This window comes from Aythya marila, assembly GCF_965140915.1.
Source record: "Aythya marila genome assembly, chromosome: 1".
In the NCBI taxonomy this organism is placed as follows: domain Eukaryota; kingdom Metazoa; phylum Chordata; class Aves; order Anseriformes; family Anatidae; genus Aythya; species Aythya marila.
This window is the reverse complement of record NC_139042.1, coordinates 147,617,343-147,644,414: the sequence shown is the minus strand read 5'-3', so window position 1 is coordinate 147,644,414 and position 27,072 is coordinate 147,617,343. Positions and strand designations below refer to the sequence as shown.

The 27,072-nt window shown below is 38.5% G+C and overlaps 1 protein-coding gene across 6 annotated transcripts in view; it reads left to right on the top strand.

The window, feature by feature from the left end:
* Positions 1-27,072, top strand: part of KIAA1549 — a 139,561-nt gene that overhangs the window by 85,340 nt on the left and 27,149 nt on the right. For all 6 annotated transcript variants that reach the window (XM_082771916.1, XM_082771918.1, XM_082771920.1 and 3 more), the window contains 4 exons: positions 830-975; positions 8,742-8,919; positions 10,230-10,414; positions 24,892-25,094. In XM_082771916.1, the coding sequence (XP_082628042.1) occupies positions 830-975; positions 8,742-8,919; positions 10,230-10,414; positions 24,892-25,094 (712 nt within the window). The remainder of the gene's footprint in view (positions 1-829; positions 976-8,741; positions 8,920-10,229; positions 10,415-24,891; positions 25,095-27,072) is intronic.

The window sequence follows — 27,072 nt, the reverse complement described above, 5'->3', positions numbered from 1 at the left end:
TAGTGGAGGGCCTCAGGAATGAAAAGTGGATTATTTTGCTAATGTCAGTGGCAAGTCAGTTTACTATCCTTTAAGGTTTTTTAACTGGATTGTTCAGATGACTGTCACTCCATTAACTCCATTTTACTTTTTCTGGATGCCATCTTGTTGGCAAAGGTCCACAGTTTTTTGTTGTTTCCTACGTGTTGTTCCTCAGGTATTCATCTCAGCATCAGCTGCCTTAGTGACCTGGAGTACCTGGGGTTAGGGAGTGAAGTTGGTGGGGCTACTAACCATTTTTTTTGTGTGTGTGCTTTAATTGGCTTACTTGGTAATCTTGATTTTATCTAGGGAAGATGTGCCTGGAATACACAGGTTCATTCACGTGCTCTTATTTTTTAACCTTGATTCTGAACCCTTGCCCTGTCCACCTCCAACTGTGTCTCACTTTCAAACACAAAATTTTGATTGAAAGTAGTTGCTGCAAGTAATTTAGCTGAATTTTCTCTTTTGTTTGTTTTTGAATAATTCATTGGATGTTCATATGTTTGCTTTTTCAAAATCTAAAATCTACATTATATGTCTGACTAGACTGTCTGAAATTCCAAAAGTGCCCTCTGTCCTTTTTTTAAAAATTTATTTCTTTTAATCTTTCCTGATACAAAGCCTGCCTTTCTAATGTGTAACCACTGGCTTAACTTCCCAGTATTCCCCCAAGAATACTGCTGCTCTTGAATTGTCCATGAGATGTCACAGAGTGACTCAACGCGTGTAACTGAAGTTGCAGAAAAGACGCTGAAAACTTTTACTAATTCATTTGTGTTCTTGGGTTACTTTTTCTGCAATGTAGTTCTCTTGGGTGTCGTCGACCAGCGAATTCAGGAGGAAGTGTTTCAGGCTGAGATGGAGCGGAAGCTAGCTCACCTGTTAAACGAGGCTTTGGCCAGAGGGCGGATATGGAGACGAGCCAGTTTTGCAGGCAGCAACATTGTTCAGGTATTAAGAGTTCAAAGTCAGAGAAGAAATAAAGCGGAATAAATTATTCAATAAGTTAATGATACCTAGATTTTGAGTTGAGAATAGATAACTCAAAAGCATGTATCACATTTGACTAGTTAGCTAGTTGATGATGCTTGTGTTTTGTACTTGAAATGTGGTTCTTCTGGCTAACTGGTTGTGTTTTAAACTAAAAATAACAAATGGAAACAGCTGAGTATTTTAAGTGGCTATTAAAAAAAAAAAAAAGATGACTTTTAAAAAACCACACTGCAAATGATATTATCAACATCCTATTCAAAAAAATGGCTATCTTGTCTGACTTGTATGAGATGTCTAGCAAAAGGAGATAGAATGGTCATCTGAACTGAAGAGGTGCTTTGCTGGAACAGCTGCTTCACAGCTCTCTATGGTGTTTTGGTGACAGTGTAGAAATATGAAATAGAATCGTATGCTGCTTGATGCAGCAGTTGAGTAGTGTATTCTGACTCTTAACTCCCTATTTATCATAGGTCACTCCTGTGATCAGGAGTGGCTTTTAAGTAAGATAGATAAATAACACCAAATTTTGTACATATGACAGCTTCTGAAGACCTGTGCTTCATTATAGTTTTGTCTCAGGTGGAATTATTGACATAATGTCCATGAAGGCTTGGATATTTAATTTTAGTTTATAAATCCTCACATGTTCTTCTAGTCGTTTCAGCAAGCTGAAAACCATTTTTAAAGAATAATGTTCTTAAAAATTCCTTTTTCTAGCTAAGTCAATAGCAGTTTGTTTATCTCACAAATGGCCCTTCTCATAGTTCAGACCTATTATATTTTCTTAACTTAACCTTCCAGTTTTTGCTAGCACTTAAATTTCCAGATACTGGGATTTTCTTACTTCTGTTTTTCTGTCTTGGAAACATCTGCTTCAGTAATTGATTTTACTTTTATTTTTGTTTCATGCAGCTTTGAATTGCTGTAAATAGATGTCTTTTATTCTCAACACCTCTTATTGCACTTTGTTCTTTATGCCTCAGTCCTCCCTTTGCGTATAAAATAAACACATAATCCTTATGTTGTTAGCAAAGATACCATAGCCTATAAAATGTGTACATGTAGATTACGGTTTTACTATTTTAGACAATAAAGCTCAAAGTCATTTGTGTTTTTTCCTGTGCGAGATTCCAAGCAGGTCGTTTCTAGCTAAAGAATACTGTTTTGGAAAATAACAATGTTTTTCTAATAACATTGTATTGCTTACTGGGATATAAGATAACTCTGCAGCTCATGTCCCAACCAGCACTGCTGTTCATTTATGTTACTTAATTAGTGTGAAGAGTCTGCAAATTGCTGTCTTTGGCAGTGGAGGATTCTCTTAGTTACGTTCAGCACACCCTACCGTCCCACACAACACAAGGTTGTTCCAGGTGCTCACTGCCAATACTGTTCGATACAGTTAGCACTGTAATACAGAAGGTGTGGAAGAGAAGAAGGCTGAAGGAGAGTGTATGATACACTTGCAGCGTGTGATCCTCGCTGCTAAGTATCTGTGATCAGTGAGGTGCTTTCCTGTGTGGATCTTGGTAGGTACTGTCAGGTACCACAGCTGCTTGTTTGCATGTGTTCACAGAATATTCAGGTGTGTAAGTAAGATACCCTTAGAGGCTGTTGGTTTATGGTATCTCAAATTGCCTTTATTAAATGTAAATTACATTAATTATCTAATGCTTAACACTTCCTTAGAGTTGATTACTTATATTTTGTCTCTGAGGCCAACTTCCTAACTCCCCAAAAATGACCAAACTTTTTCTGTGTCATCTGGTTTTGACTTAGTCATTTGCTGGTGCCCTAAGGAGACATACAGGGAAGAATCCCATTCAGACACAACCAGCCTTAGAAATTTGTTCATAAGAGATTGGCCACATGCTTTTAGGTGAGTCTTTGTGCCTGGTGGCTGGATATTCCAGAGCACCTACTTTTACCTGTGTGCAATAAGTGAAAAAAAAATGTTTTTAGCATTTTTGTTCTCTGCAATATTTCCTTGCATTAGTGAAGCTGACTTCTCACAAGTTCATCAGTTATGTCTGAGTATTCAGTAAACCTTCTGTGGTTTCTAACCGTGTTCCAACCTGGGTACTCTGCAGAGAGAAGCTCAAATACTTCAGTGATGACTGCAGCAGAGAACATGCATGCCAAAATGGCATTTCTGTAGAAAACAGAACAGATTGGCTAAGGTTTGGCTTGTATAATGTGGATAGATCATTAAGGAATAGTTCTGCCTTAATATTAAATTCTTTATGAAGAAATGATCTTTTCACCAGGATTGTTACCTTATGTATTCAAAGGCCCAACCAAACAAGTTGCTAACTATTTCTGTATGCTAAGGCTGGCTGGAGCGACCAAGTTTTATGTGTGCTGCAGTGTTGTAAACTTGGCCTGTAATTGCTGCAGCACTAGAGGTAGGAACCTGGAGTCTGAACCCAGGGAAGACTTCCATGCTTACAGCAGGTTTCACAGTCACTGTCCTGACCACATCAATATTCCTGTGATGCGATGATAGTTATGCAGAGCTGCTCTCATGTTGACCTTTCCAGGCCCAGTGTAATAGACATGTCAGCATCACACCTGGTGAAAAGATAAGTGCAGCTGGAGTGAGGCACCTGCTGGTGGTCTCCTGAGTGAAGGGGAATTGCTTTCAAGGGTGCTTCCCTGTCAGTTGAGGGTCTGGTCCATAGTCACTCGCAATAAACCTTTTAGTTTTACTGCTGCTCATTCTATTACTCATAGCCAAGTTTTTAAGCTGTGTTTGAAGTGTGTTGTGTATACGCATCTGTTTGAGTCTTCAGGGCAGCTATTTATATTCCTTGTATTTTTGTATTCAGATTTTCCCATTTCAGTTTCTTGCTCACCAAACAGTGACTACTGTATTAGTAGGCCACAAGGAATTGAAAATAAGAACACAAGCTGCCAGTAACACCGAAGTGTTGGTTACTTCTATTAGCAAGACGTGCATATATCCACAAAAGACTAGACACGCATTTCACTTGTGTTGAGCCCCTGTAGATCTGAGCTTTTCCTGAGGTGAAGGATATTTGTAGTGTATAGAAATGTGACATTTCTAAGCTCTATGGAAAATCAAGATCGTGGGTCAAAAGGTAAAGCAATTATTTGCAAATGTTGCTGCAGGCATATAAGTTTCCTTTCATATACTAAGAAAATAGAATTGATACTTTGTGAGATTTAGATTTCATTTCTAAAGGTGTTAGGATCTAAGAATGTTAAAAATTACACTTTAAATCTAGACACTTTGAATAATAGCTTTGGTCTACACAGGGTGCTCAGATAGCATGTTTCCCCTCCTCTGTGCTATTAACAGGTGGCACTCCAGACTAAAAAATGTCTATAACCATCTCAAACAGAAACCTTTGAAACCTTATGGTTGACTGTTTTACATGAAATAGTTCCATTGACTTTTTATAACGTTCATATTATTGTTTTACAGAGCATGTCATATATATTTTTGACATGTATCTGCTGTTTCTACACATGCTTAATGCTGTTTGCTTTGTACCGACACAGTCTAAGCCACATGATACGTTTTGTGAATAGTTCATCATAATTTCTCATTAAATTCCTGTGGAAATAGTGGGTTTAATAGTAGTTTAAAAATATGCTAGAAGCTAATACAAAAATAATTCTCCTTCATTTCGGTGTGCTCGTTCTATTGAACCTAAAAGAAAGCAAAAAGGTGATCCTACTAAGCGACAAAAAGAATGATGTTCTAATTTAAAGAAAAGAGCAGGTTAGATGACACCGCAGTCATAACGTGCATGAGAGAATAGTATCTGTGAGGGGAGGCAATGACTGAATCGAGTTTTTCATTAAAGCAGGGGTTCATTCCCTTGCTTTTCTGCTAACAGTATATATCTCTCCCAAGTGCATAATCTGGATGAAGGCCAAGTCTCCCTGTGAGACTTTAAGTACAGAGCTTATGGGAACTGCTGCCCGACCTCGTTTGAAACCAATCCATGGGGCCAGCAAAGCCTCCACAGAAGGTGTCAGAGGAGCAGTCCTTAGGCCTGCAGTCCATGTCCTGGTCCCCTCAGCTCTCTCACCGGTCTCCTTGGCACGGTGTGACCAGGGTCTGAGGGTCTGCTGGCAGACTCAGGCCCATGTGGCAAACTGGGTGAGGGCCTGATGTGGTGGCAACAATCAATGTTTCCTGCCATTGCCGGTTTGTGCAAGGGCTTTCTCTGACCCAGGGCCACCTGCATGCGATGCTTGCTTCACATATTTTATGTTGCCTCATCTCCCAAACCCTTCAGGCCAGAGTACAGCTTGACTTAAGTGCCTCTATGCTAAAATACTGTGTTTTTTTTTTAATAAAGTAGAAAGCAGAATCTTGTTTGATTATATTTTTTCCTAAGGGATAAGGGTATATGAAAATTGGAAAATCATCCTAGTGCATATGTTTTGGAGTTACTGAGGGTGTTTTGCTTATTCCTCAATAACACTTCTCCCTTCAAACTCCTGAATAAGCTCACCCAGGGACTCCTTCCCTGTGAATGGGTTTATGGCTGGGAGATCTCAGGCTGACTGATGCTATGCACATGCCTCGTGAGTTTGTCCAACACCTGGATTTCCCCTGCTTTCATTTATGAACAAGACCTGGTTGCCAAGGCAACTCTCTTCACTGACCTATGATAGTCTCTTGAAGACACTTTTTAAATTAAATTTACTGACACCTGAACACAATTAAGTCTTTCCTCTCTGGAGGTTAAACACGTATTTAGTATCAAGAAAGATGAAATCATTTCTGTACACAGAAATTGAATGAATTAGTCTTTTCTTTTTTTCTTTTTTAATTTTCTGCCTTCTCAGTATTGAAATTCTTGCATCTCATCTCTCCTTATGTCTTTCCTCACTGCCAAAGTATAAATGTAAAATGCTTCCTTCCTTGCACATGGGCTGCATTTCTACATGCCTGGAAAATACCACTTCTGTCTCTGCTTTCATTCTTAGCACTCTAAAGGAGAGAGAGACCACTATTAAATATGGGACAAAAGCAATCTGAAGCTGCACAGAGAATACAAGTTGGAGGAAAATGGCACAAAACTTATTATACAGAAACTGTAAAAAATGGGTGCAGTGACTGTGTATCTTGATTTTTAAAATTGATTTAAAAATATTTCAGACTTAGTGTGACTGTGTTGCAGCAAATTTAGGTCTGTTAAAAAAAAAACAAAAACACACGCAGAGGGTTGGTGAATCAACAGGACAGATCTGAAATCTAAAGAGCTGATACTGTCGCAATTCCTGAGTTTGCATGCAAGTTGAGCTGTCTCGTAGCCACCTCAACAATAGCCTGTTCAGCCATCAGCTCTCTGAGAACAGAACTCTGTAGCCATCTCCACGTGGATTTGAAATTCAGTCTGCACCCTTCTGTACTATGAAGTGAGCACTCATAAAGAACTGCATAATCAGAACGAATTCTTTCAGAGAAAGCATATCTGAAAAAAGTGAGTTTTGTTCATTTGCACCAGCCTGCACTTCTCTCTGTTGAATTTCTTGTTCATTGCCATGTTCTCTATACTATGCCAAAATACCTCCAGATGCTTCTCCTTACCATCCTGTTGGATTTCTCTCACCCTTCCCTACTCCTCAATATGGAGAAGAGTATTAAAAGTGTTTTATTTTGGTTGTGGCAACTTGCACAACGGGATCTGTCTTCCTCCCCCTCTGTTCTTTCTAAAGGCAATTGTGGAGGAGTTCCTTTCTGAACTCATTCAGCCAGAGTTTCTGACTGTTACTCTATGTGTTTAACACACGTACACTAAGTGTAGTACTTCTTGAATACCCCACAACACCATAAAATCTATGATAATTCAATTTAAGAATCTTCTAGATTTCTCTGATTCTGTAGGTTTGCAAGTGTCACAAAGAAGCTTCCTAAAATTAAAATGAGAACCCATTGACTTTAATCACAAGCAGCTTTTCAATTCCCTTGCTCTCTGTGTGAGGTATGTGCTAGTTAGGAAGTGCTAATCCAAGCTGAAAGCAGATACTGCTTAATACTCCCTACTGTTCTGTGCATTAAGGCCAGGCTGTGGTGAAGGCAGCCCAGATGAAGTAGAGATATGAAGCTGTGGGCATTTGTTAACTCATGATGTATCTGGGTTCTGTGAAAACAGATTTGACTTTACAGCTGCTGAATATGTGCACTAAGAAACCATATTTATTGATACCCTTGTGTTACCTTCAATCAGGGGTTGGTGGAAGTGTGAATAGCATTCAGGATGAGAAAACGGTATTGGTTAATGGGTTAGCAGGTCTTGCTGTGTCTCATAAAATTGCTCATTTCTCTGCTCTATTTTTGTGTATTCTGTAACTTACGCCAAATGTGAGTAACGCTGAACATTGTTCTTTGATTTCCGTTGATTTGGCTTAAAAAAACTTGTATGACAGTTATGCTTTTTTGCTTTGGTTTTTGTTTTGTTTTTATTATACTTAATATTGCCATTCCTGGGAGATGCTTTTTTAAGACATGTTGAGCTGATGTCCCCCAAAGACAACAATATCATTCCTATTGAACTAAAACATTGCACTGCTTCGCTTCAACGTGATTATTTTGTTAGAAACAAGGAAAGAAAAACAAACAAAAAAAAGCTTTGCTTTTGTAAGTCTTAGACATGCAAACATTTATTAATTGGCTTTATTTTAAGCCTATAAGCAGTTGTTTGACATTCTAATTTATTAACTATGTACTTCACAGTGAAAGGAGAGTTCTGGAGGAAACTAAATATATTGCTCCATTGTGGCATTTCCTCCCAGATCTCTTCAAACTCTGTTTTGCATGGTGGAATACCTCCTGCTCTTTGTTTGGAGTATTTCTAGGTTGAAAACACCATTAAACTTAAATGGTAAATCAGAGGAGAATTATTATATATGAGTTTAATTTTATAGGAATTTAAAATTGTTATGTGAGTCTCATCTGCAATGTAGATGTTCAACAGTTAGATAGTATCTACAGGGCTTCTTCATAGCACACATTCTTTTGATTATTAACGTCTTTAGAAGACTGCTTCCCACAGCATCAAATAAATTCCTTCCTGAAGAAAGGTGGATACCAGGGGGAGCTGTTTGGAGTTTGAAGGTAACTGTGCAGGTGCTTTCATTTAGGAAGAGCAAACAGTTCTTTTTGAAGCTAACAGAATATTTGCCTGTGTAAGTGCTTAACATTCAGAAAAAATGAACCAAAAAAAGTGTGTGTTGTGAATAAAAAGAAATGTGAAGTCAAAGTATTCAGAGAAGGAAAAGTGCAATTAAATGAATCTCTCCAGCAGCTCCTACAACTCAACAAGCTACAAAGGTAATAAGGCTTATAGGGCGGGATAGTATTGGCATATTTAGAATGAAAGCAGTTCTGTTCAGTACTGGATCTCTGTGTTGTCATGAAACAAATACAAATAAATAAATAAACAACCTTCAGGATTGCTATAAAAATGTATTATGTGAGGGATCACTTCCCTGGAAATTTCCATTCATAGAATATCCCAGGTTGGGACATATACATGTATATTCCAGATATATCCCAGATGAGGACAGATAGAGATTCCATCTTGGCAAAGTTGTTCCAAATGTTTCTTTTTAGAGAGGTGTCCTTAAGGCCTATACCCTGTGAAGGGAAGGGGAAGACGGGGAAAGACTAAAAGGCCAAATGTACAGGAACCCCGAATAAATACAACTTAAAATGTAAAAGCATTCCAATTTCTTTTCAGATTGTGAATGTGTCACGGTTAGATGGTGTTGATAACCCTGTGGAGCTGATCTACTTTGTGGAGGATCAAGATGGAGCAAGATTCAGTGCTCTGAAGTGCTCTGACCTGATGAACAGGGTTGATATCCAGCGGGCTGCAATCATTCTCGGATACCGCATTGAAGGCGCCGTTGCACAGCGTAAGCCCTGTCAAATCTGTACTGATGCCAGCAGAGAGAAAAGGGAAGAGTGATATTAGCTTTGGAGATTATGGCACTGCACAGTGCCCACAATTGTGGTGGTTTGCTCTTGGGATATGTTTCTAAATTTTGTCCCTCAGTAAAACAGCTCTTTAAAGATCGATCAGTAGCTCATATATTTCTTAATTTCTGTCAATGGTTTGCAATATTGGTTGGACAAAGATGCAAAAAGTTGCAACAGTAAATTCCTTTTATAGAAACGTAAGTGTTGAACACACTTCATGGACTGTTTATAGCTTATTCTGCATACAGAAACTTAATATTTCTGGCACATCATTAAATGGTTGTTTCAATAGATGCAGATTTTTTTTCTTTCTTATTGGGAAGAAACTAAACAATTTTTTTTTATGTAAGACAATGGTAATTTTATACAAGAAATCGTAATGACATAAATGAGCTGTTAGAAGTATAAAGTGTAAGAATTAAAATATGTTCCTTTACTGTTGAGATTCATCATCAGAATGGCTATTAATAAAAATGACACACAAAAATAGATTGAATAGAAATACTGGTTTTTGACTTGAAAGCATTGTTTTAAGAAAATGTGTCAATTTGACTAGAAATATATTACTCCCATGGGTTTTAGTCCCACATATAGCCGCTATGCAAAATAGAGGAATTGGAAGTTCTGTCAGTTTTTCCAAATCACTTTTTCCATGCATGACTTGTTTGTTTACACTTTTCAGTATGACTTCTTTTTTTCCTCTTTGTAAAAGATCTCACACTGACAATGAAATAGAGAAAGGGGGAAAAAAGGTAACAAAAATGTGGGGCTGTACACAACAGGTGGGGGGTTGTTACTGATTTCAAATTCACTGTGATTATTGGTGGAGAGGGTAACAATATCCATAACAAAAGAGAAGAGGTAGTTGATGATACTACCTGAAGCAGAATACAGACAATAAAATCAAAAATGTTCTCACCTTAGTGGTGAGTCATTTTTCTGGACCCATTTCACTATGTCAGGTCAGTTTGGGATTACAAAGTAATGTGATAGAAGAGTATTTTCATTAGTAATTTAAGCATGGGTCCTCAGAAGGTAGACCGGAACAACTGATCTCCTTCCCCATGCTTCCTGAGCATGACATACGATAACTTCTAAGTGTATGACATTTCCTGTGATGTGCGGCTGGTTTCTGATAAATTCCTGAACTCGTATTTACAAGAATATAAAAATACATAACCTTGAAGTGTCCTCAGTTAAAAATATATAACCACATAAACCTGCTCTCTTCCTTTTAACTTCATAGCTGTAGAAAAGCTGAAGGAGTCCTCCTCAGAGTCACAGAATAGCAACCTATGGATTATTGTTGGAGTGGCAGTCCCAGTTGCTGTGGTGCTCCTGATCGTTATTATTTTATACTGGAAACTTTGTCGAACAGACAAGCTGGAGTTTCAGCCAGACACGATAAGCAACATTCAGCAGCGACAGAAGGTAAAAGGGGAAGCTGTGCTGGGAGGAGGTTGAGTATTCCGACCATAAATGAATGTGGCAGTCTAGGGAACGCCTAGTATCCTTAAATAGCATGTGGAAACATAGCTTCAGAGCCTTCTCGTTAAAAAGCAAAGAAAAAAGTTAAACAATAGTTAAAGTCAAGAATCCCATGGTGTTTTTATCTGTTCTCCTAGTTATATGATACTGTGTTAGATAGATACATTCTTCTGAAATAGGGGCAGTGTGGCTGAAAGGAATCCTTTATCACTTCATTCCAAGGCTTCAACTAGAACTGAGTAAGAAGAAATGTATGGAGTGTTGAAGCAGTGAGCTTGTTTTCTGCAGAGGGCTGAATTTTTATTTGGTGAGCTTCCGCTAAAGTAATTTGACAACCGAACCACACCATCCATTATACCTCACACTGGAACTAGCATTTGGTAGTTTCCATCTTTGAGATGGGCTTTTTGCCCATCTTTGCTGCTCCCCATTCTTCTGGAGCTGCACTCTGTTCTGAGAGCCTGTTGCAGGACTAGAACTGCAGTTACTGGATCTGAATGAGACTTCACGGGTGGGCATGCTGGCTGATGTGATGGAGGGCTGGGTTAGGATGGTGATAAATTCCGTAGTCTGTCTTTTTAGTGCTCAAGACCGTAAATGATCCATGATTTTCACAAAATGAAAAGGAGTGGAAAAATGACTTAAAGGGTTACAAATCCTATTTTTTAACAACTGAAGAGAACATGTCTGTTAGAAATGCTTATTAGTGAGGATACTATCAGAGGCACTAATAAAGGCAAAGTAATCTGCCTGTGCTAATCCTGTGGTACTATAGTCATGTTTCTGTAACTGTCACCTCATGTTCAGTCATACAGTTTTCTCTGTAGCAACTCTTGTCTGTACACCATGCTCCCTTTTGAGATAATTAATGATGTGAAAGATGAGAGAAGCAGAAACCGGTTGCACTTCCAAAGCAGTCAGAACAAATCAATAGCAACTTCCACTTGTCTTGGCAGTGCAGAGTGAGTGTAAGAATCAAGGTCAGCAACAAGTTGTACCCTTTGATGAACTTCATCTTCTGCTACGGTTTCACCTGTGCTGTGGTAATACATAACAAAACCCTTGATTGAAGAAGCTCCCTGTAGTAGTTTAAGCTAATTTGAGAAGGGTCATACAAAAAAGGCAGGAGGGGATCATTATCCTTCTTACACTATTTCATGACATAAATTTTCAGTCCCTCTCTGCTGTCTCAAGCATTTTGTAAAAAAGCGGTTGTGTTGGCTGTGAGGCCAGAAACATCTTTTCAACCCATTGTTTTGGAAAGTTGCTCAATTGTTTGCCTCTGCTGCTTCCACAGTGTTCTTCATTTTAATCATTCATGAGTCAGAAGCCTTGAATTTGTTTATATGCAAGTCCTAGTTCACCTAGGGAGCCACTTTCCCTTCTCTAGGGAAGTCACTTCAAGTAAACTAGAAAGATCCAGTAAGGACATCTAGTCCAGTCCTTCGTGTGCCAGTGGATGGCTCATGTTTAAATACTAAATGAGGTAAAGCAATAAAAAGCATCTTAAATTTTTATCAGCTAGTGCATTAAAAATCTGGCAGAATCTACTTCAAAAAATAAAAAATAAATAAAAATTCCTCCTTTGCTCGGGACCCAGAATGAAAGAATTAATTTGTGTTCCATGATAGCAGGCTGTCGTTGGGCTCTCTTCATGTCTTCAAACAGTGGGTTGGAATTCCAGGGCAGAATAGGGCTCATTAAGCAAGCACTGAAGGACCCCTGGACAGTCATGACAGCATACAAATGATGACGTGCATTTGGTCTGGTTCGGGTCTTTTAAATTGTTTGTGGTTTTCATTCTTTTTCTTACAGTAAATGCAAAGTAATGATGAAGAGAGTCAAATCATGTCGTCTGGGATTTAAGATTTTAGATAAACACAATTTAAAAATAAATTGCACCCCACCTGCACCCCCTCATTACCCTCACAATTATTTGAACTTGCCTTTGGCACCAGAGGAAAGTGAAGGTCTTCACTACCTCTGTAAATAGGAGGATATTTTGGTTAGAGATCTGTTTGGTTGTTGTTTGTTTTTTTTTTTTTCTTGAAATCAAATATTTTATTGAAAAAGCCACAAAGAATATGCATTTATAGTGATATTTTTCCTCATTTCCATTAAGCTTAAGGAAAAAAAAAAGGAAATACAGAAATGGAATGTGTAAATCTTAAAGTATTTCACTAACAGGCATGACATGCATACATAGAAGACAATTTTGTCAACATGTAATAAGTCTACAATGTGTTTTGCACTTGAAAATGTGTTGTGTATTTTTTTTTAACATTAATACTACTGGTTTAGAAAATAAGAAACAGGGGCACTCTTTTCCTGTTCAAATGAAACAGAGGTTGCAGGCTTGGTCCTTGAAACATCAACAGTGAGAAGTTAGGTAAAAGTATAGTAATGTTCATTTTTCTGCAAATGACGTCAGTAAGTCTTAAAGTTTACAGGAGCTTTTTACTCTCAGTTTGGGATGTCTTTTAGAAATTTGAATTTTTCTCTTAAGATGGTTTAAAGACACTGTATTATAGATTCTGTAGCCCAGTGTGTCATTGATCTTTTCTTTCTTTCTTCCTTTTATTTAATCACTTAATTCTGGTTTTAAACACCTGCTTTCATCCTGAAATATTTTGATTTGCACACAGGCCATGTAATCATTTGAATTTTAATCTTCTATTTGTTAAGGCTTACTTTCACGGAATTATCTTTTTTTTTTTTTTTCCCCTTGGTTAGGTAGGATATTTGTGTTCCTACGACCACCATTACGAGCAAGTGATAAATTGCATACCCTCATAATCTGTCTTCCAATGAAGCAGACAAGTACAATTATCTGTTGTTAAGACCCTAAATGCCTTTTGGGCTTGCCCCTGAGAGTATGGCTACCTGGGTACAGCACCGTGGGGGAAAGATCACAAGATATCTTGGCTGTGCAGGCACTCCATCATGCCAGCACTGCCAACCTGCTTTGGTCTCTATCCAGAGCTTGGTGTTTCTGCAGCATACATACTTCTTGGGAGTATTTGGGCCACAGCCCCCCACTTGTGACTGTAGATAATAGCGTGTTTTCTATGTCACCAGCCATAGCTGTGTTGAAAAACATTTAAGTCCTATGGTGACAAACCCATAGAATTACCCAAGGCTGCATCTGTAGTTGTGTCATAGCAGCCTTGAAGCTGAGCTTGAGTTGGTTTTGCAGCTTGCCCCCACCCTCAAGGCCGGGTCACTCAAAGATACCACAAGGCAACGACTTGGGCATGGCAGGCTGTATTCAGCAAAGGCCTGTTCTGCAGAGTAGATGTACCACGCCACGCCACCAGTTTCTGTTATTTCTATCTGGTCTTCTAGTTTCATCACTGAATCCCAGTCCTGCAGATAGGATGTCATAAGGGTCCTTACAAGGTTATCTCTGCAAAGGACAGGGAGACAGCCTGAGCTCAAACAAGGTTGTAGTGTTTTGCTGACACTGAGAATGCAAGGTGCAATAACTATAAGAGATGTTTTACTTCCAGATGGTCTCAGAAGCTTGCAATTTATGTGAGTCGAAACATAGATAGAAAGGAAAACTTTTGTGGAAACTGATACTAGCAAAATAAGGTTCAAAAATATTGTAATAAACGATGGACCTTGAAGAGACTCTAGTAGAGTCTAGAGGCTCTAGTCCATCTGTCTGCCTCAAAGCAGGATCAACAATACCTGATAAATACTAGGTGGCATTTTTTGTCTAGAGACTAAATGGGAAAAGGTGCTTAAATCAGAGTTTTCTGGGACCCTTTTTAAACTAGAAGTTACGGAAGCAGGTCAGAGCAGTGAATTTCTATGCAAGATTCATTGGTCTGTGCAAGGGTAATTCTTTTCAAGAGATGGAGCTGAGATATTTAAAGGGCACATCAAGTATTCATGACTTGTTCGGTAAGCTGTAGCATCCTACAAGAAATTCACCTTGATGAGATCTGGGTTGTTGCACTGGATAAAGATGTCTTTGCTTTTTGGAATAAAAAGCTGCATAAGTAGCATTCTTAAGTTACAGGATTTTCTCTTGCCTTTCCCTATATCCACCATAATATCATTACAGCATGAACCTTTTTATTGCAAAGAAGCTGTGCTGTGTCTTTGTGGGAGATTGAATTTTTGCAGTGGTTTGTTTTGATTCTTTGTGAGAAAATGGAGAAATGTCTTTAATGTCCAAACTATCATTCTGCTCAATACTGGACTACAGCCATTTTTGTGCAAAAATACTGTCAACGCTTTTCCTCTTCTCTGAAGAAAAAAAAAAACACAACACACATTCTATATATTTGTAATGCAATCAGAGCTGGCAATAATATTTATTTCCCTGTGGACATCTACAATTAAAATGGGATCTAGCTCTCTAGGGATCTAACTTTCCCTGCTGTGTATGAGCTTTCATAGAAAAAAGTCAAATCCCTTGCTAGGACTTTCCAGAAGTAGTTTCAGTTCTTGACAGTTATTCAGGGAAAGTCTCCTGGCCCTATTGACAGGGATCTTAACCCTATGGACAAGCTTACTGATCTTTAGAAGGTCCTGGATGTTCTCCTTCTAGTGAAAGGTATCTGTGCCCATGGCAGAGGGGATGGAACTGGATGGTCTTTAAGATCCCATCCAGCACAAACTGGTCTGTGACTCTGTGAACTGATGGACATGTTGAACTCATTGCCTGTGCAGTGCTGACTTTCACCAAGTGGCTTGCTCAGTTCCTAGTTTTTCTAAAACCCTGGAAGGAAAAAAGGCTGCTCCTCCAGCCGGGAGTTGCTCCTCTCTGGGGCTCTGTGTGCTCTGGGGCTCTGGTTCTTAAAGGCTGCACACACCTCTCCAGCTCAGTGTCCCTGTATGTTGACATGTGGGAGAAGTGGGGTGCATTGGCCTCAGCGAAGCCTAGGACGAAGTATATGGTACCCCACCTTCTCCGTGAGCAGTAGCACAGACAGTGTGAGAGCTGAAGGGCTGCCAGTTTACATCGTGTGCCAGCAAACCTCAGCTGATGTGTGATCACCTGGAGACTGTTCCCAGCTCCTGCGTGTCTGCTGTAACCCGCAGGGCTTGTGGCAGTCACTCAGAGCACCCCATGTCGCTCACAGTTCCAGGTAATGAGTCGTGCATCCTGCAGCACAACAGACAGGCTGGTATGGATTTTTATTTTTCCCCCAAGCAGGAACATCTGATACCCAAAGCTCATGTGTCAGGTGTATCTTTACACCTCTGAACAGAGGGTTTTGTTTATTATTGTCTATTCAGTAAACTACCTCTTGGATGTTTCTGGGATCAAAGAGGCCAGCCCTGCTGGAGGCTAAATACTAGGCTTCTGCTCCTGATACAAAGAATTCTTGTGATGTTTTGACATCCTGTAATGCTTTTGTTCATCTGTATAATGTAGAGGCAATAGCTCTGCATTTCAGAATAATTCCAGTCAAAAGAGATTCATGTAAAGAAAGGCAGCTGACACCAATCTTATAAAAACTACTCGAAAACTGACATGAGTTTCTGCAAGAGATTTATGTCTGTGCCAACTGTTTGCATAACAAATACCTTTCATTTCTAATAGCAACCTTAACTATCAAAAATGTTGTCTTTCTGAAACTGGCATACAGGTTTTGCTGTGTTCAACTCGATAGCTGGATTCTAACAAGGAACACAGTATTCAACATCTTAATTACTTCTCAACAATGCAGTTCTCTGATGTCAGTCCTTTTGCAAGAGCTCTTTTGTGGAAACTCATCTTCTGTACTGAGGATTAGCTATTGCAGAGTTGTAGATATAAAATACCATGCTTGGATATACTGCTTATACCAGCAGATTTAAAACAACAACAACAAAACCTAAAATGTCTCTATCTGCATTTTTTTTTTTTTATAAACATTTGAGCAGCCATACAAAGGTTTGATTGAAAGGCCCTTCTGCCAAAAGCCAAGAGTCTATAGAAGGGGATAAGGACAGGGAAGGGACATATGATAATTTTCTTTGAGGAACTTTTCAGCTTCCAATTATGAGACTCAGGGACTTTTCACCCTAGAATTGACGATACTTAGCAGTCCTCAGTGGATTTGTCCTCTGTGAGCTTTTCCAGTCCTTCTAAACAAATCTGAGCTGCTGACAGGTGCTTATCCAGCATGTTATGTGAAAGAATCATGTTGTCATCTTTTGTGTTGCTTTTCTCCTGCTACCTCCATGTTTTCTGTGATGCTCCTGGTCCTTATATTAGAAGGGATGGTGAACAACTGGTTTCTGGACACCAGATCAGTGCCAATCTTGACTTTTCAGATCTCTGTCATTTCCCATCTCCATTGTCTTTTTCCTAGACCGAGGAGTGCCTGTTGTCTTCACATTTTTATTTTTTTTTTTGAACCATTTCTCTGAACTTGCCTTTTCAAAGGCTACATTTTCTAATTCTTTTCAATATTTTTTTTTGAGTGGGGGAAACTAGAACCGCATATGATTTTCAAAACATAGGTGACACATGGATTTATAGAGTAATATTTATATAGTGGCTATTTTTGAAAAGGACTTTAAAAAAATCCATTTTCAAAACACAGATTAACTTTATAGTATTCTAGTCATAATAGACCACTAAGATTAGATTACTACTGGGGAAGTAAATTTGTCTTTTGTACTGTAAGATGATAGTTTACCACAGAATTTAGCTATTTTGAGAACAAGGATATGCACCAATATCAAATTATTGTTATTAGTGGTTTTAATGTCACTACTCACTTGTTGCCGAACAGCAAGAAATTGTGCTAAATGGCTTGCAATTCACATTGTGATTGTAGCAAAATGACAGTGTGAATGGAAGGCTTTTATAGCCAGAGCTGACAGGCTAGGTGATTTGTTTGTATACTTTATCTCCTCAAATTACAGGTGCCTGCATGAAATGGCAACATCATTTGAAAGGATCTCTGGGCGAGAAACAGATTTACCTTAGTTTTACGATAGTCATGGATAATGGGGCACAATAAGGAAGAAGGGAAAAGAAACTGTAGCTTCATTTTAGCAAGCAGATTATTTCTACAGTGTATATTAATGTGCTTTCATTCTGTCTGCATTAAGCGCTCTTTAGATTTATAAATGTGTCTTGAGTTATAAGACCACAGGATTATCTTTGCTCACTGTGCCTAACAAAATGCCAGCACAAACACTAAAATTGCTAATCTATGTTCTGTCTTAAAGTTTGTCAGCAATTTTCTCACTGTTTGAGAAAGTGTTTCTGGACTGTATTGTGTATGTACCCTGTCCAGACAGTGAGAGACACATTATGAACGTATTTTCTTGCCTCACAAGTTGGGATTTTTTTTTTTTTTAATTTGTAATATTTTTTTTGACATGCTGTGCTACCTGTTAGAGAGTGCAGTTGATACCAGACTTCCTTATGTGGCCTTTGAGAAGTAATTTTTTGACATATCATATGGAAATGAAACTGTTGGAACTGAGACACGGCAGTCACCTCTGTTTTATAAAGTTGATGATCATTTTCTGACTTATTCCTGACACTTTCATCTAACTAGTGTGCAAAGGAACCTCACCAAAGCCTGCTTCATAGTATCCAGCCTGCGGCATTTCTGTGTTAGGAAAGCTAAAACTATGTACGATTCAGACACAAAACTCTGCGTATTACAGCAGTTACCTTAGCAGCCTATGGGCATAGATGCACTCGGAGTTAGGGGCTTTCAGCAACATGCTTTCTCTTGTGTTTTGTGAAATTCACCGAGCTGTCATGGGAGTATTAATGTGGCAGCAGGAAATGCACAAAGGAGAAGAATGGGGATGATGAAAACCCATGAAAAGCATCTGTCTTAATAAAATATTTCAGAACAGGTGTCTTAAGAATTCAAGGCTTTTAAGAATTTTTGGAAATCTGGAGTTTTCTTTATTCATTTGTTTTTAATCCCGTGCCAGGGGCAGAATTCCTGAGGTAGTGCTTTTCATGGCATTCCTTCTTATATCTATGATGTTTACGGTGATGGGCAGGAAATCATGGTTTTGACTTCTCAGAGAAGGAAAGGGGGACCAGATGATATACACTATCTTTTTCTGGTTTTCTGTGCCAGCATCATCTATACTGTGCACCCTTTTTCTCAGGCTTGATGGTAGAAACCCCTGCAACTATAAGCATGTTTCTTCTCCACAAGGACACATTTGCTCAACTGCTTGAGCTATTCCCAGTAATGGTGACAGCTGACAGAAGTGCTGCTGTGATGACAAATGTGAAATACAATTTATATGATGACGTACTGCTCCAGCATGATAAAATTTTGTGCGTTTTGCACGTACAAGCCCTTCTTTGTCTCTCAGATCTCAAAACCCTGCTTTTTTGACACTAGGCTTGCTGTAGGAATGCAGGCTCTAACACAGTCATAAGAGTATCCCGTATAAGAGATTATATATTGAACTGCCAGTATACAAACCCTTCTTATACAGAGATCAATGGTTATCACGCGAAGGTATTTAAATCTATTTAGAAACCTTTTTAACTAGTTTTAAAACAAAAGTCATAACCCAACCAGGAGCAATGAGTGATCTCTAAACATTTCCCAGTGAGGCTTAATATTTTTTAAAGGCCAAGAAAGAATTTGTGCTTATGGCACAAGTTAGTTTCATCATGTATTTTATATTTTATAGGCAAATTGTGTGAACAGCACAAAAAGACCTTGAAATACAAATGGGTTTTCTCTCAGTATTTTCAGGGAGGCAATAGAGAAAGAACTCTTCTGTATGATCTTCTAATGTGTTTTTTTGATCAATGAGTTACTGTGCCTTGATTCAGATGTCCATTATTGTTGTTGAATTGCATATATAATTTGTATTCATACTTTCCAGACAATACATGGATGTGATGCAAATTGATTTTATGTTGAAGGGGAGCAATATAAGCAAAAGATGGAGCATATATATGTATGTGCATAGCGAATGGGAATGATATGAAAAGAATGAGCTGAATAGGAAGATGAGACTGAATGAGAAAGGTGAACAGACTTCAGTATTTCTAAGTTCTTATTTATTGGTAAATTGATAGATATTTTAAGTATCTGAAGGAATAGTTACTGCAGACAGTATGGATGAATGATCGCTGTTGGAGGAAATAGTAGTCCATATCTTGGATAGAGTAGTAGATGCAGAGTAAAAAAAAAAAAAAAAAAAAAGTTAAGAAGACTCTAGCAAGCAATGTAAATAATTATAATTACTGGTGTATCATGAGAGTAATGCAATTACTGGAGTGAATTCACGCTACCCTATGGTATAGTGCCCTGGGAATACGGAGAAGCATTTGGTGCTGTTCATCTTTGATTGTAGAAGGAAGTTTGCGATGTTTAATAGCTTTAAACAACACTAGATCAGACTGCTTATTTACATCTTCAACCCATTTTAGTGTTCAGAACACCGATTCCCTCTTCCTTGCTGCATTTAAATAGTAGATTTGAAAACATTTTTTTCTGTAGTTTCTTTATCCTGTCATTTTTGTAATGTTTCATGTGCTTGTATTTTACTAAGGCTATAAATCATCAGGACTTCTTTACAGGGATTCCAGTCCTGTTCAGATATTATGTGTCAACACTAAAATTCTATTTTTGAAATCATGCTTAGCATCTTTGTTTCCTTAGAAATGTATTTTAAAAGCCTCTGCTCAGTACTTCTATCTCTACAAGGAACAAGGTAATCTTGTAGGAGAAAATCAATAGAAAATTGTCTTGGTGTATTATTCTTCATTTTATGTCCAAATTCAAATGCTGCTGCTACTCCAAACAAACGTTTTTTAAATAAATAAATAAATAAATAAAGCACATGGCTTTAATTAGAGGAACTACAAGAAGAAAAGTGAGTAAAGAGTATTTCTTCTCTACTGCTTTCTGCTGAAATTATTCACTGACCTGTATGTGTAGTCTTTGCTTTCTTGATAAAACAGATTGTTGACATTCGTGGTGTGTATCTGCATCCAGGAAAGCAATATCTTGGCAGCAATATCTTTCTGTATTTTGAACAGTACTGAAACTATTAGCAGTTTTCAAGCAGTAAGCCTTGACCAAGGTGCACAGACTTCGTAGGCTTCTGTAAAAATTATTTGATTGTTCTGTGAACTGAGCTCCATTTTTTTCTTTCGTTTGGTATCTAGCAATACAATTAAAACACCGTCTTGACTTGCAAGGTTGAAATCATCTTCCCCTTGGATTTCAGCAGGCACTGCATTTTTATTGTTATACAGTGCCTTAATAATACATTAGCGCAGACAATTTCGTTTTAGTGGTAACCTTCAGAGTTGTTTATTTTTCCCTTTCACAAATGTATAAAAATACAGCAAACGAAAGCCTTCTGTAGCAACGTACATTTAAAGCAAGATATCTCTGCTAGTACTGGTAACGTGCAGTCTTAAGCACTTGAGTAAGTAAAGGCACTTGACACTGATAAAAAGAGGTTCAGTTTCAGCACCTGTGCACATAGCGGTGCTGGCACGAGTGTGCACGGTCTTGAAAAGAGATTGTATTCCTTCCGTGGTGACGATTAATTTATGTGTAGTAGATGACTGATCCATAAATGGTATTCTCACTACCTGTGCTAAGATGAGCAGAGGTTGTCCAGCCTGTTACACTCCACAACTGGATATAAAGAAAAGGAAGAAAAACACGGCAGGTGGCATGCCATGGTTAGGAAAATGTTGGAAACATTTTCAGCCTGGAATACCACTGTTCATTCGTTCCACTGAGACCCAGTGATCCGACTGTCCAGTCTTGTAGAAAGCAGAGTTGTCACACTTGTCACTGAAAATACAGTTTTTGGTTAGTATCAGTTCTCAGTTAATCATAATGTTGCCATGGCTTAATGTAGACCATGAAGTGTAGATTTTTTTTAAGATGAAGTGGGTTTCTATTGGCATTGTTTCTGCATTAGTAATCATGTTGATATTTCTGCTTCTCCGAGTGATAGGTGGTATTTTAAAAAAACAAAACCAAAAAAAACCACTCCATATCTACTTATGAAGCAAAGACCGTCATTTATATCGTCAGGTATCATGTATCATGTTTTATATACATTTTTTTTTCACACTGTGTTCACTCAAGTTTTTCATACATATGCACATACCTGTGTGCATACAGTCTTTCATGCTGTTCATATATTGGTTGGAGCTGGTAGTGCCAACTTCAGGTTTTTTTTAGCAGGAAGTATCTACTAATATTATTTAGCTGTACAGGGCTTTACAAGACTTTGAATCATTCAGGCAGAAGCTTTGCATTCCAGTCTCGGTTTCATGATTCTTTTAAGAAGATGAGAACTTGTTCTTTCAAAGAACAAAGTTAATAGAAAACAAAAATGGAGAAAACACTATTAAAAACAGTTGTGAAGAAGCTTTAGCATATGTTCTCAGCCTTTGAGGGTGCAAGGTAGGAAAGGAATTAAGACGAGGGATTGTTTCATGTGAAGGAGACGTTTTTGCTGATTCAATTTGTGCAGAATTGCCCATTTCTGACTAAGCTATAAACCTCTGCGAAAATGTTTGCATGTGATTGACAGAGACTTGTTAGTAGTTTACCAGGTAAATTCTCATACAATTCCACCTGCTCAGTGTATATAAGCTCTGGAGCTGTACCTTAAAAACTAGAGGGTTTCTTCTGTGTTGCTGTATGTGGAGGTTGTTAGGAGGCAAGTTAAAGGAAGGGAGGGAGGGGCAAGAAGGTGGGATGGAGGGACTGATTCTGCCTGGCAAGGAAGGATAAAACCAGATGAGGATGCGGAGTTAACTAGCTGCAACCTTACGAAGATAGAGCCACAGGTTCTGCGGTGTCTGGGGAGAGCTTTCCTTGAGGCTTTGGATAGAAGAGGTGACACCTGACTCCTGCCAGTCCTCTGCCAGCAAGTATCCATGCAATCCACTGGCAAAATCTCAGCCACACTATCTGCAGATGTAATAGAAAAATTCATCCTTTCTGCATCCATCCTTCATTCACTACGTGTTTACCAACTTCTGCATAAAATGAAGTGGGTGTCCTGGTTCTATGAATAATGTTCTTACCTTCTGGCCAACTTGAAAGCCCAGCCTATGACAACAATCCAGCAGGGTGGAAGAGAGATGGAAGAAATGAATTTATATTTAACACAAGTCTCTACTGCAGTGTCTATGCATGAGAGGATACAGGTGCTGATTGTTCAGACGATCTTACCTGTCTTGAAGCATGAGTGCTTGCCTTTGCAATACTAACAGCATTTTAATACAACTTCTATGTGGTCTGTCTGCAGATAAGCATGTGTACATACATATGCTGTGATGTACATACACATACCCATAAATATATCTGTTTCCGTAACTCTGCTTAGACAAAAGTTTGTTAGACTGCAACAAGGAATAGGATTATTCAGTCAAAGTTAAAAGGTTAAAAATGTATATTTTTACACATTGCTTTACTCCCCAAGGGTTTAAAAACCCTACATTAGAGTTAAGTCTAAGGTATGTTGAAATGCATGCTTGAGAGGCAGCAATCTCAATAAAGCCATATTAATACTTCCAATATAACTGGAATGTTTGTCCTTTTAGTCATCCCTGCCCACCTCACCCATCACACTGTTACAAAAGGAAGGGTAACTTTGCAGGTCAGTTTGAGGGTGCTTAAGAAAGGGTTTTTTTGTGCAAGAATTGTTCCCAGCACGTGGTGAAGTCTCATTGTCTGTGGATCTAAGGGGGCTTGGGGCGGGGGACAGGAATGTAGCGAAACACATGAAGTGGTAGTTGGTGATCAGTAGCAGGATTGTATAGGCACAAGAATGCACTATGAAAGGATTAGAAGAAGAAAAACTGTTGAAGTGGTTCAAAGGGAGTATGTCATACACAGGAATGTCTTCAAACACCATAAAGACATCAGAGGTGGAGACGGGGTAACTGAGGGGAAGGTCCAAGTTATCAAGGTGCTTCAAGGCAGCACCATAATTCTGACAGTGGAAATGAAAACGTCTACCTCAGAATTATTTTAAAAATGAGACATGGAGTTATGAGATCTCTTAAAAAAAAAAAAAGGAAAATTTGAATTTTTTGATGACTTCTGGTATGAACTTGAAAACCTCAACCATTCAGATATTCGATTTAACAGGAGGGCTTTTGTTGCCATCTACTGGTCTAAACAGGCAGTTTGCTCTTTTACTACAACTGTTCTAAGAGCCATTTGGAAAACGTTTGCTTACTGAAAAAATATTTTGGAGAGATTGTTTCAGTATATTCCTTAGGCAAGCTTATCTTTGGCATGGTATCAGACAAGTCGGTAGTTAGCTGTGTTGGCACGCCAAGCTTTATGAAAGGGGGTTCATTTAAACATCTGGAACCTGACGCACCCATAAACACACTCCAACACATGCTTCACTTTGGAAGAAATCAGCTCTAGGAACACAGAGGGTTTTGTGCGTATGCTGTGTAGTGCGTGTGTGTGCTTGCACTTTGAAAACTGGAGTTGTCAAGATTTCTTTCCACTTTTAACTTCCAAACTACTTAAGAATTGAGTAGGACTCAAAGAAAAGCTTTGTCTTAGTTTCTCAGAATTTCTGATTACTTCAAAGCCCCCCAGATTTGTAGGAGAGCTCCAAACTTGGAGGCTTGATTCAATTAAGTCTGAATCAAGTTATCAACAATGTCAATGACTTTAAAAATAGTTATGAAAGTGGAAGGCCTGATTCTGTGTCTTCTCAAGCAAGACACTCATGGAAACCATGGCCCCCTAATAAGATCTCTAGGATGAATGTTTAAATTCTCTAAACTGGAAAGCCTTTTATATATTTTTCTCTCTACTCAGTATGATGTTCCTAAGAGCTAGATTTGGGATACTTTTCCAGAGGCATCCATGCTGGCTGAAAAGTCATTGCCAGGCTTCACTATAACTCTGATCTATAATATGTTTCTCTCCCTTCAGATGAACTAGCTGTTTGCGTAAACACTTCCAGATTTGGGGTGTTCAAAATGAGGAATATCAGCAACAATATATTATTCAAATTTTTTAAACTATCCTTGATCATTGTGACTGAAACAGATAGAAAGGTGACGTGTCAATGGGGTAACCATTTCAGCTGGTATGCGGGTGTCTACAGCCTTCCACCCTCAATTACACAAGAAACTTCCCATGCAATGATTGCATCTGAAGAAATAGCTGGAAAAAGGAGATGCAGAAGCAACGTTTTTTTCATGAAATGTCCTGATTTAGGGTTTTAAGCTATCATCTACTGAAGTAAGATGACAGAATTATGAGGGTTTTTTTATTTTTCTTTTCTGTACAGATCTCTTATGTTCACTTCTGAGCCTACTGTATCCTAACCTTCCTACTAATAGCAGTTGTTTACGGATCTTAACCAAAGCTTTTGTATTCATTGTCACTCGTTGTTTTGTGTTTTTTTTTTTTGGTTTTTTTTTTTTTTTTTGTGTGTGTGTCTTTATTCTCTCACAGCTACAAGCCCCAAGTGTGAAAGGCTTTGATTTTGCTAAGCAGCATCTGGGCCAGCACAATAAAGATGATGTCCTGATTATCCACGAGCCAGCTCCTTTACCAGGACCTATTAAGGACACTACCCCATCTGAAAATGGAGATGTGCCCAGCCCCAAGTCCAAGATTTCCTCAAAGCCTTCAAAGACTGTCCGACACAGAGGGAGGTCAGTTCCCAGAGAAAAAACAAACTGTAGAAGATGACTGCTGTTTACTATACTTTTAGGGCAAATTTAGTTGACAGAACTCTGTTCCAGAGCTCCAGGACCTGTATTTTCTACTCATCTATCTTTATCCCAGCTTATGTTTATCATGAAGTTGTGAGAATTTGGTGTCTATATTTCTCTTAATGGCATCATGCCCAGTTGAGAGGGGTGCTTAGGTCACAACTGGGTTGGTTAGAGTCAATTTGTTAGTAGTGTACTGGAAACAAAAAGTGTGTGCTTTCTGGTATGTTCTCTTTGTAGTCATCCCTAGCTAGAAAGGATTGCATTTTTAGGATAGGAGCTGTAACAGCTTAGCAATAAAGAAGGATATGTGCATTTATTATAATAATAATAATAATTAAAAAAAAAAGGCTAAGTGGGAAGGCAATAGGTAGAAAAGAAGCGTAGCCCTGAGGAGAAAATCTTCACTGTGGGAGAAAAACAAAGGCAGTGCTGAATGAGTTTAGAGAGAAACTAATGGTGGTTCTTCCTGAGCTGCAGGTCTGTGGCACAGTTTGCTCCTCACCTCAACCTGTGCTTCCTCTAAAGCTCCAGTTGCCCTAAGGTCCTGGCTTCATCTTCCCCACATAAGTTTCATACAGCTCAATTTCCACCTTCCAAGGTGCTGAATGGGTCTTCCTAACTCCATAGAAGCTTTGCAAGCAATGGACTACGAGTGGCACAGTGGAAGGAGGGCAACATTGGAAAATAATTAAAAAAAAAAAAAAAAAAAAAAAAGTTTAGCTAACTTGTTTTGGTGTAGCTTAAATAAATTAATATAAATCAGAAGGACAACTGTTCCTGTATTTCTTTGTAAAATCTCAAAAGTGGCTTAAGACAGAGATGATAATCAGGGGGATGGGAAAGTGTCTATGTTCATATGCATATAAGAAATAAATTTAAACTTCAGGTTGGTACTGTATTTCATCTAGAATAATTCAGAAAATGAAGTAGGGAAAATTTTTGGAAGCCAACATTGTAATGCTTCCCCTGAAGACAATAATAAATTGATGATCAAATTTGGAACAAAGGTATTTTTTTTTTTAAGTCTCTAAATTCAAACACTTTGATTTCAAAAGAAGAGTTTTCTACCCCTCTCTTGTTCACCCTTAAGAGCAAACCTCTCCTTAGGCTTAACTATGGAGGTGTTATCATCATCTCCATTACGTGCTGACATACCCATGTCAGCTTTAGTTTTAAAACACTTATTTCCTGAGGGAGAATTTGAAATGTGAAAGACAGTGTGATGTATTGGTTTTAGCTGTTTTCTGTTTTGTAAGATAATACAGGACTCACTTCATCACAGTGCAATTCAGGATTGTACACTGCATGCCAGTAAATACAGTGGTGATGTGAGTACACGCTCCACATCAGTAAAAGACAGAGAACAAGACAAACAGTCGGGATCAGAAAGCACAGCATCTCTAGTCCCCAGCTGAGAGTTGGACCTGTTTTTTGGCTTGAAAAGATAAAACCGTGTACACTGCAGAACTTAAAAATGGCTGTCATGGGTTTGACACTATTGTATGTTTCCTATGATACATTTATTGATAATTTAGATAGACTGAAGAAAGCATGAAGGAAAACAAGGCACAATGAGGTGAAACAAAATCAGTAGCGTATCTGGAAACAGAACTCTTACACTGTTTGCTGAACCATGACAAAGATGATGGAGGAGAAAGCTCTACCCATCTATTCCACCTTAGAAAAGAGTAAAAGATGCAGTGGTGCAGATCTGTAAGCCTATTGAGAACCATTTCTCCTTTTATCCTTGCTAATATTTTTATTGGGATGTGACTTACTAATATTGCAGTACCACAAAAAGAAATGAAATACAGCGTTTCATTATGAGTAGAAAAATGGGGAGATGAATTCAGAACGTTGCCTGCTGGAAGCAGTAGATTTAACTTTCTATTAACTTGTCTGGCTGGTTGTAGTT